This window comes from Pollachius pollachius (genome assembly GCF_949987615.1).
Source record: "Pollachius pollachius genome assembly, chromosome: 7".
In the NCBI taxonomy this organism is placed as follows: domain Eukaryota; kingdom Metazoa; phylum Chordata; class Actinopteri; order Gadiformes; family Gadidae; genus Pollachius; species Pollachius pollachius.
The window spans coordinates 11,674,063-11,696,960 of NC_136940.1; the positions used below are offsets into that span (position 1 = coordinate 11,674,063).

Here is a 22,898-nt window from a genome sequence, read left to right on the forward strand (position 1 = left end):
CCCTGTAGTCAATATACCACTCTTTCCTTTGGCTATTGTCCTCTCAAACAGCTAACTTCTAAACTTTTTGCAGATTTCATTTACTAGAAGTCTTTAAGCTGTCCTACTTTAAGGGTTAGGGTTAGGGTTACCAATTTGAAACTAAGTGACGTTTCACTTTTTGTCAAACAATCCACATAATCAGGAGTAAACCTTCCTGACCTCTTCCTGTACTCTGTGTGGTTAGGGAAATCCACGTATTTAACTTCCAAAATAATTACAATTACATAGCTATCATTGACAACACTTCCAAATAAAAAATGTATAATTAAATCAAACGCTTGTGCTTCTTTGAATCCAAAGCAAGCAGTTAACTCACAGCATCTCTTGGCTGACTCCACGCAAATGTCTTCCGTGGTGTGGCAGTCTCTGAAGTACTCCAGCTGGTTGGTGTCCGCCAGGTAGAAGTGCACCTCCAGGCCCTTCGGAGAGGAAGAGGCGGGGGAGGAAGGGATCGGGGTCCTCTTGCCAGACCTCTTCATCTTCCCACACAGTTGCCGGCTCAGCTGCTCCATCATGCCCAGAGTTGGCATCCAGATGCTTGGGTCATTGCGGAGAAACAGAAGGTTGCATTTTAAAACAATAGATAACGACGAACGATAAATTGACATTTTTATGTCCATTACATTTCAGACAAATTTTATTGCTTGAAATTTAGTTATTGAAAACTGCCATGGCTTGAAGGTCATAGCTTCCAAATAAGAGTGATTTTGAAAAAAGATCAATCTCTATAGCATTTTGTCTGTTCTGAACTACTGTGGAAATTTGGCGGAATAGCATTGTGGGCTCCGTGGAAGAGGACCCGCTACCTATGTAGATAAAGAGCTCCTTCTAAGGTAACGAAACAAAAAAAAAAAATCATATTTTCATGGCATTATGCTAATTGAAACCCTTATTCATTCAATATTCTATTTCTGACAAGTCCGTTCCGCTAGATGCCACTCAATTCAACACACTGAACCTCTAAGCATTTTAGGACCTGCCCAAAAGGTTTGACTAATCAACGTCATCAGGTTATAAAAAAATCGGGGTATGCTTGCTTATGAGTGTTGATTTACGTTGGGCTTGCACAATAGTTTGCTCAGCTGAAAAGCGATGCAACAGAAGCAAAGTTCATTTCCTTTCCCTCGATACTGCACCGAAACTGAGGATGCCGAAACTGCTGTGCTGTCTGGGCAATTTTCTTGCTTCTTGTAGTTTCTGAATTGATGTCTGACGCAAGGTTTGTTGTCAATCTTAATTCATTGCTTATAATAGCATGCAGGGTGAAGAAGCAAGAAGTTGTTCAACATTGCATGTTAAGTTATTTTAATGATTTCAATAGCGGTACAATGAATGTGTTGTTAATAACGAGACACTGTTTCAATATGTTTGATGGAATCAACACAGAGCATTGACTCATAGAGAGTAAAAATGTTAGACTTCTGTCATTTGGGGTGTTTACAAAGTATTGGAGTTCATCACTTCTCAGTGTCCGGTATAGAGCTATGGCTTAGAAGGGCTAAGTCTGAGAAGAATTAGGAACAGGGAGACAGGAGGAAGGAGCTAAGTGGATACACAGCAATTCATCATTGTGGTTTAGAAAGAAAGGATAACATTGCAAAACGGCCTAAACACAGGTGGCTCCCACTTGTGTTGTGTGGAAGCCACTGAGCATTTTTACTTCTGTAGTTGTACCGAAAGCTTGACATGTTCAATTGTATATCATTAATGAATAGTTATTCATGGTTCAATTTAGGAATGTAATGATCTTAAAAAATAAAGATCATTCATTCATTCGTGTATATATATATATATATATATATATATATATATATATATATTTCAGTGGCAGCTGGTGGTTTTGAAAGTGAGGAAGGAAGGACTGGGCCCTTGGTTGCCTTTGGCCTGCTTGCACTGTTAGTGACGTATGGTTGCATAAGTATGTGAGACACAAGTTGTTTCAGGGTGTTTTGGTAAACTACAAAATAGCAAGCTGGGATAATAATGTGAATTGATACAAATCCAACAGTGGCAGCATTGTACTTTGAAAGCTGGTGGGCAGCATGTATTGGACTACAAGGGCAGAAGGAAAGGATGCAAAGCCAATTAGTCAAATCAGGCCTACTCTTAATTTGTAAAACTAAATTAAAAAAATTGTGCCTATCATTGGGCCTATTTTTGCCCTCAATGACTGAAGCTATTGGTGTTAATTTGGCTATGTTTATTTTCAGCTACAATTAACAAAAAGGAAGACACCAGACCAAAAGTGATGCCATTTAAAATGCATTATGCTCTGAATCATTCACTAACACTAACTAACATTCACTAACTAAGATCCTTTCCACAATATCAAACAGAACGGTCAGAGTAACAAACAATTAAATGAGCAACAAGAACATTATTTCACAACTATTTACATGGGCTGTAAGCCTAACATTGTTTGAGGCAAATGTGGATGTTAATGGATGTTTCAGAATGTTGGTCATGGTGTTAAGCCAGTTAAGATTGAGGGACTTCAATTATTGATCAAGTCAATCCTCTTCGCGGGCTCCGCAGCTCGGCCCGGGCAACCCTGCCCGGCCGCGGGCTCCACAGGCAGGCCGTGGTCTATGGAAACGTCAATATAAGCAAACAGAGCCACACTGTACTGCAACGAACAGTAGCACACCGTTCGGTGGAAACGAGTCATGCGACTGAGCAGGTTCGTTGGTTCTCGTAGCATAGACTTGAGGGGATAACCCCTCCCTCCGGGCTGCTCCACAGCCAGGACTCCTGCTTATTGGTTCATAGCGCAGCCAGGGCTCCAGCCTATTCGTGGATTCGTGAATAGCGGGATCGAGATCCCTTAGCTAGTCACACCCACTCAGAGGACATTCCTCCTCTCTCCCATTGAACCCCATGTTATTCACCGGCCGCCAAGACTTTAGGAGTCAATGGAGGCTGAGGGAGGAACGTCCTCCCTGAAGTAATTGTCAATAGGCGATAGGGGTTGCTAATGTCCCTTTACCCAGGTAAATGAATATTACATATACAAAGGCATTAAGGTAGTGATATTTGAGGACATTAATTCATTACAGTGGTCTGGACAATATACATTTTTTATTCTCAACAATTTTAAGGAGGATCTTCCTCCCTCTCCTCACTGGAGAAGCCTCCACACAGAAAGACAGAGACAGAGTCAGAGAAAGACTAAATAACCAAATTATCAATCAAGTAACCTCATCACTACATGTAACTGAGCTGGGCTATACCAGAGAATGTCTAATAGGAAGCGAACTGGCACTCTCTGGTAACTTCCGGTTTCTGAAATGGTTGCGACAACACATCTCTGTCCATGCGAGGGTGCTCGCGGGCGATTGCAGAATGAATGGGAGTCTATGGGGTTTCACCCTCAAATGCCATTTTTCTAAGGGTGTAATTTTTTGTCAAGTAATTTGAAAGTTGGATTCAAAATTTGGTGCTAAGATAATACTTAAGTTCACTTATCTGTTCTAAAATTCTGTTTAAAAAGATGATGGCGTCAAATATTTGCATACTGCCAGAGGTCCTGCTTTACGGCAAGTTCTGAGTCACTTTGGTACTTCCGCACATATAATACATACATACATATACATAAGGGGTGCAACAACAAATCGATAAAAATCGATTACTAAAAGCGTTGGCAACGAATTTGGTCATCGATTTGGTCACTGTTTACAGCCAGCCGCTGACAGGTTGGTTCATGGTTCATGCACGCCCACAGCGAGCTTTAGTGTGAGCGACCACAGCTTGTATTTTGGTCATATCTTAACACTGGACTGTAGGCCTATATAAAAGTGTTGTACCTTCACTGTCTTTGGGTTGAAAAAACTCCAACTCCGTCTAGTCCAACCAAAAACTCAGTCATCTGCTGCTGCTGCAGACAGTGTGCAGACGGGCTCTGATTCGGCACCGCGTGCATCACAGTTAAAATTGTTAAAATTGCTTTGCGTTAACGTAAAAACTTTTACAGCGCGGTAAACTGACAGCGCTAATATATACACGCATACATACATATATACACACACACACAACAATTAACTCTTACGGAAAGTCCTCCTTAAGATAATGTTTCGGATTCTGCCTTAGCTTCAGATGCCATCAAGCGGGGTATCTGGTCGTAATCATTCGCAAGTCCGTCCCTGACCAATCAGCTATAATTAGCAGAATGCTAGCGTGTACGGCAAATTCACACCGGTGTACTTTCTATACCGTACACCCCTAAAGTGCGATATAGCCCATCTTAGTTACGGCTCGTGTTTCCACCGCCGACGGTACCCTTGTGGTAGGGCGGGGTTTAAACCGGATTGTGATAGCCGCGGCAGCTACGTAAGCATCGTGACCTCATAGCAGCCAGACACAATGTAGCCTGCTATTAAATCCAAGGAAAACGAAGAATGCGACACAATAAACAAAGAGCAACAATGTAGGGCGTCAAAGAAGGTCGTCAAACTTTTGCGCGACATTTTCTTCAATAAACAAAGCTTTCGCCGTTGTCCAGAAGTTACTACCTCGCGGTAGCGCGGTAGGTACCTTTCATAAATCCTGAAGTGTGACCAGACGTCTCTGATTTGAGGAGCTCGCCGTTACCAGGAAACGTTTACTGCGCCCGCAAAAGTGAAAAACTTCTACTGCTACCAGAGCCCGTCTACGGAGACTATTCCTATTTAGCGGTCTGCTGCTAAAGAACTCGATCGCTTACCACAGCAACCATGATTTATGTTAATGGAAAGTTAGAGCTGTAGAGGAAAAGAGATGCAATGGTTGAAAAATATGTTGAATATATGAAATAAAGGACAAATATATGATATGGCGATAACAGTGCTTTTTAGTAATTTGGGTAGTATAAAAGAAATGGAATATAATAATGATGATAATAATGAATACGTTACTGGAATTCACATGTATTAAAAACGAGTAACGTTATTACGTGATGACCGCACACAGCAAAGGGACGTACGGGACGAGGTGTAGACCATATTGAGGGACAGAGAAAGATGACACTACAGGACAGACGTCGCACCCCCACACCACAATGCTACTAATATGGTCGTTAGTTTCGATTCGTTATTTTTTTATCGTCTCACCATCCTCCCCTCCGCTCTTTAACCAGCCTATAGGAATAATATAACTGGCTTACCATGCCATTTCAGGCCATTTAAACCACGTCTCACGCTTAATTTCCTGTTAAAAACTAGTCTCATTCCACTGCGTCCAACACATTCTGTTTAAATACATATTATGAGCAATTCATGTAAAATAATAGGCTACACCTGATGAAACAAATGAACGTTGACTAAAGTTACGTTACCATTATATGAAGGTTTATGCCGCAAATAATACAAAACAATCATATAGAAATTGAAAGTCTCTAATGCCTTATCTATAAATAATGCCTTCGAGTATCCCAACTTTGCCAGTGTTGTTTGTGTTGTATGATAATTATAGCTCTATAGTCGGCGGGTGTAGTACACTGAAACTAACCTGATCGGATATTGAACACAGAGGACAACAGGACACCGTGTCAACCATCGGAAGCTCTTCACGGCCATAACTCACTAAAGAGGCCACCATCAAACTGCGTTATTCAAGTTTTTACCAGCATTGAGAAGGGTGAGCTTTAGGTTCGGGATACTCACCTAGCAGGCTAGCCACCAGATGGCAACTTATATGTCCGTTTCCTTTAAACATCTGCCATTAATCTCAGGCTTGCGGATGTTTTAAGCGCTTAACTCCTTTTGGATTGACTAGCTGTCGTGTAGTTGTCAATATTAACCCGTGCTAAGGCAATTCCAACGGAAACTGGTAGCTTTTCCCACAAGCAATTGGTTGTCGTTGTAGTACTTCGTGGTGGAGGACGCAGTCATCTGCCCTTCCTGGCAATGAACACCCCCCTTCCCGAAAGCAGCGCGTTTGCCTTCCTTGCAACAAGGCCGCTGATTGGTCTGATCGGCCGCCTGTCACTTGCCCGGGGTTAACCCTTCGGTTACCTAGTCTAGAGCGTCAGTGGGTGATTGAACAGGAGTGCTGCCAGACATATTGCAGGTGCTTCATATTAGGCTGTAGTTACATTTTTCTTGTGAGACGTGAATCATGAGATCACGATCACTATCTTTCTAGGCTTCCAGTTATGCGCTTGTGACCCAACCGCCAGTGCTCCGGACCAATCAGCATCAGGAACTACGTGATCCACATGATAGACGATGATAAGACATATCGACCAATCATTTGGCAAGATTTTTGTGTTCCTACCATTTTCCAGAAAGTTACAACATCCACTGTCGAGTTAAGACCGAGGCTTGAGTGACTAAATTGCTTGCAAAGCTTACAATAATTCAAATTATCATATCTCTTTGACACAGGAAGATCGGATACTGAATCTTGAGATACAAATAAGCGACATACACATTTCAGTTTTGTTTCATTAGGTTTAGTCAATACAATTTCTATATTTTACAGATGTGCGCATCTATAATAATTTAAACAGTAAAAATAGAAAAAATAAAAGAAAATCATGATACTTTCAACAATAACTGGAGAAAAATATTCGAAGATTAAATAGGATGTAGTTTGGATTGGACTGGTCTCTAAAGTATCTGAAAATATATCATGTTGATGGCAGGAGCAACATTTTAAATAATTCGAGTAAAATTAAATTATATTCAAGTTAGGCTATATTGCATAAAACTTGTAAAAATGGACATGTCATTTTGTGCTTCTGGAGCTGCTTACACCGATGGCTTGAGTACCTATAAAACACAACACAATGTTAAAATGACATGTTAAAATGAAATTCATCAATGGAAGAAAGAATTGAGAAACAGAACGTTTTCAGGGTTGAATTACAGATTGTATATTGTTTATTATGGTGTCTGACAGTCCAGACCCTGTGGATGAGGTCATTATTTAGAGCAGTTACAAATGGATGTGCTCTCTCAGCTGAACATCATGCATTTGAACTGAACTTAACCTTCCTGCCTTATACCACCTCAAACAGCCAATGACTAATCAAGGTGCAGATAATTTGACCAAGGTACTCAGCAGATGTTTTGCTATTGCCCTATAGTGCTACCCTATAGTAGTAGGGTTTCCAACTGATAACGCACTAGGTGGTATTCACTCTAAAACATTACATTTATTTCAGGCGGAAATTAAATCTGTGATTTATGTTTTGTTCTAGCTCTATTAACTGACCCAGTAGCCTCCCAATCGATTCGTTCACCACTACAACAATCTCACAGTTGTATGTGTTTTGTCTCACTTTATTTACGTACCAAGGTTATTGTATCCCTTGTAGCTGTTGAGATATAATCTATTAACTCTTGGTATGTTATTTTCAGCAAAAACCTGAGCCAGAGGCCAAGTGAGAGAGGTAAATGTCTTCATTAATTATCCCCTTCAGGAATGTAACAGGGGAAAACGTATCTAATATAAAATTATAATATAGGTAACACAACCTAACAATACATAGAAGGAAATATAGATATATACATAATACATGATATACATCTTATTAACTAGGATTAGTTTAATCTCAACTGTTTATCCCCAAAACGAATCAAATTGGTATTGACTTCCTCATTCTAACTCATTAATAATATGCAAATCAGTCTAATAATATTATATTTGTATTCCATAGCTTTCAGATTTACATCCTCACAAGATTTGATTAGTCCTATCCAAACCAGGATGGTAGTTTTTCCAGACTTTCGGTGTTTCCCAGCAGTCTGAGCTATACCTCCCCCCATAGACCAAATTGTGCAATATTCTTGGAGTCATGAGAGTGGCTGGAATGAAGGCTAGTAAATGTTATTTACAATGCTAAAAGAGTGTCTATGTCTTATCTTAATATACATACGAAGATACATAGATATAGACAGACATGTGTTGTATTCATTTATTGAAAACCTATGCAGAAAACATATGTAATAAGAAATCTGATACTTTCATGTGGCCATCATTTTATTTGTACATCAGCATGCATAACATCTCTCCATGACACAGAATACGGTAGCAAGATATATCTTTTTTTTACCTCCACTGATTCCTTACCCATATGCTACGTTTGCTATGGTAAACAATCCATTGCAATATGCTAAGGCCTTTCATCAAGACATCATCTCTACTAAATTGGAGTCTGGACGTCCTTTGCTTCCAATGATCCAGTGTCAAGGTGGCCACCATCATTCAGTTATCACAGTACTGTACCTTCCATGGGCACAGCATCAGCACTGTGATAACTGAACCAGGGCAGCCTGGCAAATCTAGCCGTCCACCGACTCTCCTCCACACTCCACACTGTCAGTCACCGGCAGAACTGTGTCACCCTATTCTGTGTCCAATACAGCCATCTTTCCTTTCCCCCTAATGAGTCACAATTGAAGTAGGCTTACATGACTTTTTGGTATCTGCTAACCCAAAAATACCAGAGTAATATGCTAATGTGAAATGACATCAAATATTTACAGGGTTCTAGGAATGTTTATGAATAATTCACATATTTAGATATACAATCTGGAATTGTAAATGTTAAGAAGTTATTGTTAGCTAATAATAAATAATATAATAATAAATAAATAAACATTTTACTAATGGAAATTATTTCACCCTCAAGTAGGCAGTTATTGGGAAAGCAGGGTGTGTCATAGAAGATATTCCCAATAATTGATCATGGGTTACATCATATCGGATCATGAGCTCATTCCATACGCTAAATCCGCACACATTGTGCAATTACCGATTTTGAGTTTGGAATATATACATACAATCAGACAAACTATGTTTAATGTTGAATAATATTGTCAAGTTATGTTGCAGCCACTTTTGTTTACTCAAGTTGTATCTGATGTAATGTGGGAGTAGCTCATTATAGATATTTTCCTTGTTTGCAGAAGCCAGATTATACATACTAACCACAAGGCCGAGTGACGTCAGACTTGTTGTGATACTTTTCAGGACTCCGCCCAACCAAGCAGTCCAGTCTCATCGCGCGTCGACGTAGACTCCTCCCCGCCTCTTCATGTAAACAACTCCATTAGCTGTCTCATACAAAACAGACGAGTCACTTGCAAAAAACATTTAATGTAGGCTATTATTACGAGCAAGACATATATGGTTAGATTCAAAATAACATAATCTTCGCGGTCATTCCTGTAGCAAAAATCCTACATTGCACGATTGCCAGTATTTTAATTACCGAGAATGCCCTGTAGTGATAGCGAGACAAGACATTACCCTACAGCCCAATCGAGGGAGCATAACCATATAGCCTACATGCACAAAAGACTAATAAGAAAGAACCATAAGATAAGCATGCGTGTCACTGCTAGTTACCTATTATTATCAACCAAAAGTTGGGAAAACAAAAACGTTTAATCCAAATTGTCGCTGCAATAGACGCGGAGGTTTTAAAGGACGTACATTAAGACCAATTTAAACGCCTCATCCAATGCAATCGTATCGTATCAAATGTTATTGTGCAGCCATACGTTAACGCCCCGAGTTATACACACCCCCTTCTAGGTAAAAAAAAAACAAATGTCACGTTGTGCAATGGTCCCAAAAAATATCAATACGTATTTTAATTCCTAACAAATGGGGAATAAAAATCGACTCTTCTTACCTCTAAATATCCTTCTTAATTCCCTTGTTTACATGAATATTTTTAATGACGCAGCAAGACCACACGGAGCAACGTGATTGTCGCCATTTTTTGTTGTTATTGAAATACCTTCAGCCATGTGACAAACCACAATCTATTTTTTTTCCTCCAAGCTTCCGGGTCTGGATGCGAAATTAGTTATCTAAAATGGTTTAATCCTCCAAGTTGTTTGGGTCGCTGGTGGACGCTGGTAGGTTTCGCCTGACCGGAGACAGCAGGCTGTGCGCAGTATTTGACAGCTTTGGGACACTGCCGACGCTGTACGGCTTTCAACAAGTATGCATGGTCCGCAAATGTTACGTGGAGAACGAGGACTAGCTCTTGTGTTTTGCGAAATTTGGCCACTGTTTGCGATTTGGCGCCGCACATTATAAAAAAAACACCCAAATAGGCAATCAATCACTGAGGTCCATGTTTCCTACATATATTATATTAAATATTATTCATATATTATTTGTCACGCTATGTAAGGGCCACATACCCTTTAGGCAGCGCTCAATGGAGTTATGAAATTAAGTCTCTCTCGCTCTCTCTTTCTTTCTCTCGCTCTCTCTCTTTTTTTCCCTTTATCTCCATTCCTCTCTCTCCTTCTGTCTCTCCATATAGGCTATATCCGTCTCTCAAGCTATCGATATATAGGCCCATCTGTAGTAGGCCTATCCTAACCTATGCATGTCTACCTGGATGTCTGTCTGTCACTATTTTATAATCTTCTTGGCATTGTCTTCCTTCTTTCTGGCGTCATTTTCTCTTCTCTGACTTCCTGATCCGCCAATATCCAACCAAACCTCCAAGTATCCGAGTCGGGGGTCGGGTAATCGCCCAGCTTTCTTGCGGCATTTCTCGGAGGCACGCCTCCTTTTTGTCTTCATCTCTCGGAATTCTGAGTAGACCGAGAGCACTGATGACGCTTTCAAAATAAAATGGCTGCGCCCGTGAAGAGAATTATTTTCTTTGTATCTGTACCACGTTGGTCATTTTAACGTCGATTTTAAATGCTCTTACCCACTTGATTACATTGCTCCTTTACCCCGGTCACCAATTTATGCATTGCACGGTCTTGCTGTGCGTGCAATGCAATGTAAAATTGTGTTGTTTGTTTTCGAAATAGCCAATTTCATGAAACAATCACAAAGTCGAACGGGAACGCTATAAGTGCTCCGAGACCGGAAACGACGCCACAACTTGACGTTGCAACAGGCTGGTGTCCGAGGCATCTGGATCACACCATTACACTGGAGAACATTTGTTTATGTAAATGTGAGTCCTGTGGTAGAAAACTACAACAACCACATTACATTGCGCAGTTCTGCTCACAAGTCATTCTCAGTTTTTAAGAGATGTGTCGTATTGGGGCAGAGAAGTAGGGCGTTGTAGAAGCGCCCTCATCCATTCGCAGAGAAAAACGTAGACGATCTGGTTTTCTTTTGAGTTCGGAAAAACGACCAACAGAAGTTTTAGGCTTCATTTGATTCATAGAAGCGTGGGATAGCCCACAATAAAAGCCTGTGAGAAAAAGAAGAACCCAGAAGACTCCGATGTGATAGATCTCGATTTGAAAAGGCAATTTGTTTTGGTCCTCTTGTATGCTCTTTAATGTTTAATGTCTTGTGGCTTAAACAAATGCGAGAATTATATGCTTTGTTCTCTTAGGAAACTTCGGCTATCGAGGGACCATGGCCAAATTATTTCGAACAGCTATCATGGGTCCTCCAGGATCTGGAAAAGGAACTATATCAAAAAGGATTGCGCAAAATTTTGGGCTCCAATACCTATCTAGTGGGCACTTTCTGCGCGAGGGAATAGCAGCTAACACAGGTAGGGAAAGGAATCGCTGCTGTAATAGTATTGAATTTGCAAAGTGTTCGTCGTCATATCTAGCTTAACACATATGCACATTTTGGCATTGACGCATTCAGGAAAACGTAGGCTACTTAGTATTAGGCGTTGACAAATAGGCCTACCTAAGTTCTGTTTTAATAGTTGTCTATATTTGAATACATACCAAACTAGAAACTGTATTTTAACTTGCGTGTGGCAAGCTTTTTTTTACCACACATGACTTGTTAATTCAAGTGCGTGTTTTCTTTAAGTAAAAACACATGTTACTAATTTCAGCTCCTTGTTGTAGGGTAGGACAATTTGAAGAACTAGAATAACCTTTATGGCTTTCTAGATAATAACATGGATGGATGGAACATGGAAAAATGTTGTGTTACATGTTAAGTGTTAATGAAATGCCTTGACAAGATGAATGATCCCCATGTTCATGATTGGCCAGATTTGGTGCAGAAAGAAAATCTCATGACTAACCATCTGAGAGGATAATTAACTTTCTAAAATGAGTTAACTTTCAGGGGAAATTCATGCCAAATATTTACAGTTGGAGGGATTTTAATTATGGGATGCATTTTGGATTTGAAAGCTGTTTCCATTCATAATATATTCCTAAATTCAGTCGCTTATAATGATCCCCCTATAGATATTACAAATATTTTAATTGCTAAAATAATGTGTCCAACAGTGAAACAATTTATTTAAATGAATCATACACAATCTCAGATACCACAGTGCGAGGTCCTTTTGCAACAAATAATACAATGTAGTCATGAACCAGACAAGGAAACTTACGTGTGTGCGCGTGTGTGCCTCTCAGATGCCGGTGTGCTAGTGAAGGGCTATGTTGAGAGAAGCATGCTGGTCCCTGATCATCTCATGTCCAGGCTGATGCTCCCCAGACTGGAGCAGTTGACGGGTCACAGCTGGCTGCTGGACGGTATGAGCTACATGATAGGCCTTCCACCGGTACATGGCTACATTACACAACAACAACAACAACATTGTAAGCATGAAGTTGCACGTGTTGACCCCACATGAAATAGTGTGGGGGTGTAGTAGTGGATGAGGGTTGATACCCTGCCAGCACACACACACTGAAGTACTTTTAGTGCCTGGCAAAAAGTGCTATATAAATGCAATTCATTATACTAATTATTAATATCAAATGAATAACAATTTAATAAAAAAATGTATATTATATTCTACTGCTATTGGTACTTCTAGGAATAGTCGTAGTTCTTGTACCATTCTTCCAATGAAAATAGATACTTATAGTGGTCACGTAGGTTGAGTGTGTACACAAACATGGATGACCTGAGGTGACCTGTTAGTACATAGCTTGGTACACTGGAGAACTCAGCATAGCTCTGTAAGCGCCCAGGCAGGCAGAACTAGTATGATGATACACCACCTCCATTTGGAGTCCCAGCTCCATCCGGGGAGCAGTTAGCTGCGTTATTATTGCTCATTTTAACACTCATGCTCAATGAAAAGTCCAAGCTTGAAAAATAGGTATCACAAAGTTGGGTGGGTTGTTACAATGGGGATGACATCTCCATCCTCCTTCCTAGACCCCTTAGCCCAGAACATTAGTTTTTTAATCTCAAAGTGTTCAAATTCAAGCTGAAACAAAGGGTTCCCTTGAAGAATCTCAACGGCCAGGGCTCAACGCAAGGTTCTAATATTGCTTGAGACCAAGTTCAAGGTCAAGAGATGAAACCAGATAGAGAAACTATTGTTACTGTATGGTTCCATTTTTGATTTAAGATTCAATGTTTTTAACATGGGCCAGGTGGGATGGTCAATCAGACCCAGCTGTACATTAATTAGGCCATATCTGCGTTGTTTCACCAAGTCTTTTTAATGGCATCACTGGCTATTCACCCCAAATTTCTTTGAAAATACGTCCATGTGATGTGATTGACACTCACCTATGTATGTAGATTGATTACTAACTTGTAACCTCGGAAAGTGTTTCAAGTTAGCTAGTGAAGGAGTCATTCTCGCTGCCACATTGCAACTATGACAATGAGAAAAATCAACCTCTTCATAAAGTTAAATTACATGTTCGAAATCAAAGCAGTGACTGGCATAAATCAAATCCTCTGAGTGAACAAGTGATTCAATGTGTATTTTTGTTATAAGTCCCATGCGGCATAAGGATCATTTTTAATTGTCCATGTTTTTATTAGCCGGTCGTTTGAAACACTGTATAGAGCCTGGTTTAATGTGTAATGTTACCGTAACACTTTAATTCTTAATGACATAGCCCAGAGATACCTATATAAGTATTTTTTTGCTGAGCAATAATTCATGCCAACTAGTTTGCTGTCTCCTCTGCCCGGTTCCTTCTGCAGGGTTCCCCAGGACCATCGCCCAGGCCAAGGCTTTGAATGACATCTGCCAGCTGGACCTGGTCATCAGCCTCAACATCCCCTTTGAGACGCTACGGGAGAGGTTGAGCGACCGATGGATCCATCCAACCAGCGGCAGGGTCTACAACATGGGCTTCAACCCTCCTCAAGTCCAGGTCTGAAGACAAGTGAACGATTTGACCATAATGAGGTTCCTTTTGTGATAGAGGGAAAGAGTGGATTAAGAATGTTGTGCAACTTTCCAGGTAATCGGTGTTATTATACTTTGGTTATGATAGATGTTTTCAGTGGGCGGAAGGAGGAGTAGTTAATAAGACAAAATTTGCAAGCACCATTTACCAAGAGAAAAACATGGCAAATGCACCATGGACTCCCATGGATGCATTGGGAGACTCTTCTCTGGTTCAAACCTTGCCCTGTTGCTTCATTGGTTGGGGGTTTATGCAATGTGTTACATTCCTGGACTTCCCCTTTAAGGAGTAAATCCTTCTAATTACGAGTCTATATTAAAATCCAAGGCAAGTCATAGGGCTATGAGTCATGGAAGTTGGAAAATATGATTTTGTCCTTTGCTTTGACAGTTAAACTATTTTATTTCTCCAATCATCTGTAAATAACCTGCCAGTAAACCAGCGAATAACCCTCATAATAATACGATGCACTTGGTTAATTCCCATTCCCACAGCAACTCACCTGTAGTAATGCATTGTGACAGAACACCATTACAATATAAAAGGTCTAATGTGAACAAAACAGCCACTAGTAAGGTTAAGATCAAGTTTCAAGGCATCAAAGGCCACGTTCAAAGGGCTACTACACGGTTGTTTAAGTTTCTTTGAAACTATCTCATACCAATGCACAAATACAGTGGGGAGAACAAGTATTTGATACACTGCCGATTTTGCAGGTTTTCCCACTTACAAAGCATGTAGAGGTCTGTAATTTTCATCATAGGTACACTTCAACTGTGAGAGATGGAATCTAAAACAAAAATCCAGAAAATCCCATTGTATGATTTTTAAGTAATTAATTTGCATTTTATTGCATGACATAAGTATTTGATCACCTACCAACCAGTAAGAATTCCGGCTCTCACAGACCTGTTAGTTATTCTTTAAGAAGCCCTCCTGTTCGCCACTCATTACATGTATTAACTGCACCTTTTTTAACTTGTTACCTGTATAAAAGACACCTGTCCACACACTCAATCAAACAGACTCAAACCTCTCCACAATGGCCAAGACCAAAGAGCTGTGTAAGGACATCAGGGATACAATTGTAGACCTGCACAAGGTCGGTGAGAAGGCAACAACTGTTGGCGCAATTATTAGAAAATGGAAGAAGTTCAAGATCCAATCTCCCTCGGTCTGGGGCTCCATGCAAGATCTCACCTCATGGGGCATCAATGATCATGAGAAAGGTGAGGGATCAGCCCAGAACTACATGGCAGGACCTGGTCAATGACCTGAAGAGAGCTGGGACCACAGTCTCAAAGAAAACCATCAGTAACACACTACGCCGTCATGGATTAAAACCCTGCAGCGCACGCAAGGTCCCCCTGCTCAAGCCAGCGCATGTCCAGGCTCGTCTGAAGTTTGCCAATGACCATCTGGATGATCAAGAGGAGGAACAGGAGAAGGGCATGTGGTCTGATGAGACAAAAATAGAGCTTTTTGGTCTAAACTCCACTCGCCGTGTTTGGAGGAAGAAGAAGGATGAGTACAACCCCAAGAACACCATCCCAACCGTGAAGCATGGAGGTGGAAACATCATTCTTTGGGGATGCTTTTCTGCAAAGGGGACAGGATGACTGCACCGTATTGAGGGGAGGATGGATGGGGCCATGTATCGCGAGATCTTGGCCAACAACCTCCTTCCCTCAATAAGAGCATTGAAGATGGGTCGTGGCTGGGTCTTCCAGCATGACAACGACCTAGAACACACAGCCAGGGCAACTAAGGAGTGGCTCCGTAAGAAGCATCTTGAGGTCCTGGAGTGGCCTAGCCAGTCTCCAGACCTGAACACAATAGAACATCTTTGGAGGGAGCTGAAAGTCCGTATTGCCCAGCGACAGCCCCGAAACCTGAAGGATCTGGAGAAGGTCTGTATGGAGGAGTGGGCCAAAATCCCTGCTGCAGTGTGTGCAAGCCTGATCAAGAACTACAGGAAATGTATGATCTCTGTAATTGCAAACAAAGGTTTCTGTACCAAATATTAAGTTCTGCTTTTCTGATGTATCAAATACTTATGTCATGCAATAAAATGCAAATTAATTACTTAAAAATCATACAATGTGATTTTCTGGATTTTTGTTTTAGATTCCGTCTCTCACAGTTGAAGAGTACCTATGATAAAAATTATAGACTTCTACATTCTTTGTAAGTGGGAAAATCTGCAAAATCGGCAGTGTATCAAATACTTGTTCTCCCCACTCTATGTGTGACGCACGAGTTCAACAGTCATACTGACATGTTCATGGCACATTATCATTAACATGGTCAGCATTTGAAGCTGGCTATTTAAATTAGGATCCACTCAAATAATTTCATAATAAAAATAATGTATATATCATTTTAATTAAAAGGCGGGAAGTTCTTTCCATAGGACCTAAATTATGAGCTGAGCACTTTGTTGTTGTGACATTGTCCTTGTAGGGACTGATAACCCTGATAACAGGGTTATATAGACACCAACCGAGAGTTGAATGTTTCTTCATTCATTAGGTTCCACATACATTTGCCTGTTAAAGGTGCAGTTGGTAAGATTTAAGAGCTATTATGGATGTCATTTGCTAGAAAATATCAATCAGGGCATCTCTTCCCTGAGTGGTTCAGGAAATCGTTCTGGCCTATCGATGAAATGTGCATGAAGGCAATGCTTCTCTATTGTAGAACATAATGAGGTTGGCAGACGAGGGAGATTCTTTTTTTTTCTGTTGTTTGGTTTCAAGATCTTTTTGTTCTCTCCTTTATAACCCTAAAATCTTCTATAAAGCAGCGTTAACCATTTTGTTTTTGGGGTTTCATATATTTTTCTATTTTCAAAATCATGTTGTGCCGTGTCCAAATTCATTGTTTTACTGTGTTGTGTGGTACTGTGTTGTTTTGTGTTGTGTGATACTGTGTTGTGTTGTCTTGACTTGGATGTACTGTGTCATGGTGTGTTGTACTATTTTGTATTGGGTTGTGGTGTGTTGTACTATTTTTTTGTCGAATAGTGTCGCATTATACTGTGTTGTGTTGGATTGTAGTATTTTGTGTGGTTGGGTTGTATCATATTGTGTTGTGTTACATTGTTCCATGTTCTGATGTGCCATTTTGTACTGTGTTACATTGTGTGGTTGTGATGACTCCTCCACACTGCACAGGGCAGGGATGACGTCACTGGGGAGCCTCTGATCCAGCATGCGGACGACCGGCCTGAGGCCCTGCAGGCTCGTCTCAGGCACTACAAGGATGTGGCCAAGCCTGTCATGAACTTATATAAGTGAGTCAAAGTTGCAACCTCTCACAGTAGCTATCCAATGATCACAGCTCTCTTGCATCAGTCACTATACAGGACTTCAGTGTCAGATTGAGCCGCCTACACCTATAATGAAAACACTATTCAACCTGTAATGACGTTGGATATTCCCCAAAATGGTGAGGTGCTTGAAGGCAGGAAAAGCGTATTACTCAGCAACACAGAAGCAGCAAGCAAATCGCTTGGTTCCCTGTAAGTACAATTACAAATTAGCCGTTTGAACGTGTTTAATACCATGCACTATCATCGCGCTTCACAGATCTACATTAGACACATCACAAGTAGGTAGAACCCCCCCCCACAGTACATTTAAAAATCACCATCAAGTCGAGGAAAATTGTTATGTGTTTGTTTTATGTGTTGGACTTCTGCTGTGTTTTTTGTCACAAAGGTCCCAAGGCATCCTGTACCAGTTCTCGGGTACAGACACAGACCGCATCTGGCCCTACATCAGCTCTCTTCTCAGCACTAAGATCCCCACCCAGCCCCTGGACACCTGCCAGCCTTCCGCTCAAGCCTGACGAAAAAGTGACGAGGAAGTACGGGTTACAAAAAATCCTGGGGTTGGTGCTAGAGGGCAGACAGTTAAGTTTTGCTTTTGCTTTATACTTTTGTTGTCAAATATGCAGTATCTAACTTCTCTTCAATCCAGTTCTTACAACAAGGCAAGGGCCATGTGTAAGCATTGCAGGCACCTACTGCGTTTTATGGTATTTTGATGGAAGTCATTTTTGTGTAAAAGGGAAAAGGGAAGCCTCTTACTAATCCACAGACATGATGATGGCTTCTGATGATCAAGTAAAGGGATCAAAAGAACAGATGACCTCTGTTATCCAACGTGTGTTTCAACCGCATGTATTTTAAACCAGAATGGAAAAACACGTGAGTTGAAATCCTAATTGAACAAATCAAGATTTATTCAGAATTTTCTTTATCAAAAAGCATGTCATGTAAAAATAATGCTCCTTGTGCACAATAATTGAGTTTTCTTCAGTGGAATTGATTCAGAAAACTGATTTACATTACTTTTGATGATGACCAAAGAGTGACATTACCAAATCTGTTTAATTGTTTATATATAATAGGATTTATCTTTCAATATGAGTAAAATTACTATTTCATTATAGTGAGATAGATATAATAAAGTAAGTATCATACTGAATACAAACTGGATGTTAAATACAGAATATAGACAATAGCATAACAATATAATACAGTGTTTTCGCTCTTTTGTTTTACCAAGTTAACTTCAATATTGCTGAGAATAACAATTCATCATAGTGTCATAGAATTACTGATTTTCTGTAACATATCTTGACCCAAATATGTTTTAGAAGGACTTTAAGTCTTAAAAGGAAATGGCAGTTCTTGGTTTGGCACGTAAGCACATTTCAGTGATGGAATATTTCCAAATATTCTGCATTAGTCATTGCAGGTTTGCTGCAGTGATTTCTTAACATACACGTATGTGTATGTGGGCTGTTTGAATGCTGTGTGGGCTGTTTGAATATGAATTCCATTCATTTCAATACATTGGTCAAATAATACTAATATTGGTTACTACTACAGATGAGAAATTGTTCCATAATATTTTGAAAAATATGTGTGTTGCAATATAGCATTGTTACAATCATATGTTGACAGTTGTCCAAACAAATTATAGGCTTGATTTCCCAGACACAAAATAGGCTATGTTATATAATCTGTCCTTTTTTCAAAGTCTTTCTGCACACTAATCCTTTCTATAACTTCTATATATTTTTTTAGAAACGTTGATATATATGTAATCATAAAATGGTTCGGAATAATGTTGCACTATTTAGTGACATTCAAGATTGATGTCTTTTTTTTACGCACTTTGAAATTGAACGTTGCATTTCATCCTAATGCTTAAAATGAATGATATGTCTATTAAAGTGTTGCCTTTTTATGGATACAGGGTAAGGGCTTTACTCTTCAGTGCTTACAATTAATACAGTCAGAGCCGTTGATTGATCTCCTGAGTGGCTTGTATAATGCCGATCAACAAAATATTTTAATACTTTTGTCTTTCAGCCAGCTCTATCTCTAAACATTTCCAATAAAAGCAAGTGTATGCTGACTCAGTTGGGTTGTGTGTTACCTTATAACATTTGAGCTAACATGAATACACACCAAACAATAAATAAACGGCAGAACTGGTATTTAAGCCAATACATGGATATGGTAAGGAGTATAAAGGCTGGCACCAAAATGCATAAAGAAGATACTACCATGCCCCTTCCGGATGAAAACTAGTTTCTCATCTCCAGTTCTCCTTAATCCTCCTCTGACCCCCGTGCTCTGCAAATAAACCCTTTGGGTCTTGTGCAACTCGGTAGAGCCCCCGGGAATCACTCGGGGATTAAACAAGGCTTCCGCTGCTCTGTGTCATAATTACAATGGTGTTAAATCAGGTAAATTCCATTCCCTTCAGTCACAATTACACACGCCCTATGATTTTTTAGGATCGGACCTGTCGCCCTATGATCTGAAAGAAGAGCAAGGAAAAACTCCCCGAAAAAACCTGTCGGAAAAGAAGGACACCTTGTGGTCGTCGGTTTATGACTGACAAATATAATATTAAGAGTTTAATGATGTTTTGATATTGCATGGGTAGAATTGGCACACAACCTTGTAAACAGTTTAGAATATTTTTGTAAGGCGTATTTGTAAAGATATTAAGACTAAATTGATGTAATGTAGTCTTATCAGAATGTGATACTAATGCTAATCCCATATTTCCCTTCCATTCAGTCGGCTCTTATTTAGGAATAAGGGCAGGATGGATTTGTAAATCCATCCTGTAGGACTTATTTACGAGCGCGTAGGGGCGCCGTTTCCCCTGAGATTCCAGCAGCACCTACGGTAGACAGGTCCATGCACAGCCTCTATGGCTCTCAGGACCGTCGCCTGACACCGTATAAAGAAAGCCTCTGTCAAAATGTCATGAAGGAACGCCGCTGCAGCCCTGGACTGTAGGCTTATTTTATTCGACTTTTCCAACACTATTGCATTCAGTCAACACATCAGGCCAGGGGATTTAACGGTGTAAATCTTGACTGACTGCTGCGAATGACAACTCAAAGGTCGGTGTTTTTAAACGAAGCTGTTGTCCAGATAGCATCTCTACCGCGGGAGGAAGCTGGGCTTCGGGGATCATGGTAGAAAGCGCCGTTGAAGGTACGATCGGCGGAATGTTGTTATCCCCGCTGAGGAGCTCAGGACTTGTTGTTTTTTGTTGAATTCCGCGTTTTACTACTCTACAAGAAACATTTAGTGAAAGCGGCAGTTAGATGATATTAAAACGTCGTAGACCAAATGTTTGTTACATAATTGTCGTCGTCGCCCCCCCCCCCCCCCCAGCGAAATCTGTGTGTCAGAGATGCTGAACGAAAGAGATGGGTTTCAAACCGAGGTACAAGCCATTTCACCCCACAGGGACACATATTGGATAGCCTACTTGGCGGCAGGCCCAACTTTACGCGAGCTGCGAAATGATCGAATGAAACAGCACGCCGGAGCATCATCCATGACATCATTCTATTTCGGTGGGTTCTGTTTATGTTTCGATGTGAGAGGCTGTGATGGGTCTTGGCCATGCGTCTCAAAAATCTCTATCGGTCAACACAGCATATATGCGGCTCTATGTATGTTAGAGATTTTGCTGGATTAGGTCTATACGATATTTCTAGTAATTCCTGTTGATGGGACAAGCGTATCCTACCCATGACATGGGAAACTCGAATCAATACTTCGTATTCAGGCCTATTGGAATGAAACACTGCCTCTGTTTTTAAATGATTACAAAACGATTATTGCGACGCATTCAGATTTCTTTCAATTGTCTTCCGACAACAGGGATTTCTGTTAAAATGTGTAACATCTGCCTCAAATCTCCCTGGCCCGAGGTGATCTCCCTCATTCCGCTGCCCGTCAGCTGATGGCGATGTCGTGTCTCCTTTGGTCCAATACTGCGCTGCATAGATCACAGGGTCTGAGCGTACAGTGCCTCTGTAGCTTGCAGCAGGCAGTTACCTCGAATTGGTGTGTGACGGAGAAAGGCTCCAACCACTGTACGTTGTTCTGATCAGTGATTGGCGGTAACGGAGAGAGACAGCGCCCAACGTACGACTGGACTCATGGACCGAGATCAAATTGTCCGCACTGTCACCGTCATCACCGCAAGCGTAACGTCACATGATCCAACTAAAACAACACTTGACTTTTGGATCAATGTATTAGTTTGATCTTTTTGCACCTGTCTATCTCATTCGATACATTATAAAACGGCGAATTTGACTGTTAGTCGAAGAAAACCCTGGATTATATCGTCCAGTGCACCCAAACGAAGCTAAGAGTTAAGGTTTAACTATATAGGCCTGCTAACGTCTTCTTATATTAACCCCTCGGTGACCAGGAGTTCCTCCTCATACGGGCAGTTAACGGTGATAGATCATTACCAACATCACGCGGCCATTGTTGGTGGACAAGCTTCATGAGCTTTCCTTTGAAGTAACCTGGACATCTTGGCACAACACAACACAGTATAATTATTTTTCACAGAGACCAAAAAGGTCGACAGGGCTGATTATGGTCTTATGTTCCCGCAACGCAATGACCACGCAGACGCTTCGACGCAGTCGTGAACGTTTATGGTTCTGCGTCGGGTTTTAGTGAGCGGACCAATCACAGCCCTTGCTGCTGCGTCGAAAGGTTTCTTAACCTTCCGTCGAGGCGACGTAGGTTAAAAGTAGGTCAAGGCGTAAAAGGGCTCTTTATGGTTCCAAGTTCCCGCAACGCAAGGGGGTTACGGACCCCTTACGTCCTTGCGTACCCTCCTTGCATCCACCGCAAGGACCGGACGTGCGCCTCCCAAAACTCGCCCCTAACTTTCCGTCGAGGCGACGCAGCAGCAAGGGCTGTGATTGGTCTGCTCACTAAAACCCGACGCAGCACCATAAACGTTCACGACTGCGTCGAAGCGTCTGCGTGGTCGTTGCGTGGTGGGAACGTGGAACCATAAAAAGCGCATTACGATTTTTTGGAGGCGCACGTCAGCCGTCAGGCCCTTGCGGTGAACGAAAGAAGGGTCCGCAAGGACGAGGGGTCCGTAACCCCCTTGCGTTGGGTGAACGTGGAACCATTAAGAGCCCTTTTACGCCTTTGCTAGAGTAAACATGAGGGAGGCTGAGGGGGAGAGAGAGAGAGAGAGAGAGAGAGAGAGAGAGAGAGAGAGAGAGAGAGAAAGGGAGAGAGGGAGTGAGAGAGGGGTGGGGGGGCGAGGGAGAGTGAGCGAGCGAGGGAGACTACGCCAGGACAGACACCGGTAGAATTGTTCTCCCTTTAGAAAAAAGAGGGGGGTTTCTTTGGGATATGTGGCGCCTCCAGTCAATGCATTAACAGTCAGTCGATTTTTTTTTGTCTTCATTTCATCTTCGGTA

General features: G+C 41.2%; 2 protein-coding genes and 1 long non-coding RNA gene across 3 annotated transcripts in view; 1 reads left to right on the top strand and 2 right to left on the bottom strand.

Moving 5' to 3' along the window:
- jak1 (Janus kinase 1) overlaps nucleotides 1–5,943 on the bottom strand; it is a 69,075-nt gene extending 63,132 nt beyond the window's left edge. Inside the window, exons 1-2 of the mRNA XM_079739955.1 lie at nucleotides 5,679–5,943; nucleotides 359–579 (exon numbers count right to left, since the gene is read on the bottom strand). Of these exons, the coding sequence (XP_079596081.1) occupies nucleotides 359–572 (214 nt within the window). The 5' untranslated portion in view covers nucleotides 573–579; nucleotides 5,679–5,943. The remainder of the gene's footprint in view (nucleotides 1–358; nucleotides 580–5,678) is intronic.
- Nucleotides 5,944–6,453: 510 nt separating this feature from the next.
- LOC307078242 lies at nucleotides 6,454–9,951 on the bottom strand. The gene is made up of 3 exons (XR_013811986.1): nucleotides 9,662–9,951; nucleotides 8,953–9,077; nucleotides 6,454–6,788 (listed from the first exon to the last, which is right to left on the bottom strand). It is a non-coding gene; the product is annotated as an uncharacterized lncRNA (long non-coding RNA).
- Nucleotides 9,952–11,035: 1,084 nt separating this feature from the next.
- ak4 (adenylate kinase 4) lies at nucleotides 11,036–19,537 on the top strand. The gene is made up of 6 exons (XM_079739960.1): nucleotides 11,036–11,263; nucleotides 11,354–11,518; nucleotides 12,357–12,476; nucleotides 13,897–14,069; nucleotides 17,282–17,400; nucleotides 17,828–19,537. Exons 2-6 carry the CDS (start codon nucleotides 11,377–11,379, stop codon nucleotides 17,955–17,957), a joined length of 684 nt encoding a protein of 227 aa, XP_079596086.1. The 5' UTR covers nucleotides 11,036–11,263; nucleotides 11,354–11,376; the 3' UTR covers nucleotides 17,958–19,537.
- The last annotated feature ends 3,361 nt before the right edge of the window (nucleotides 19,538–22,898 follow it).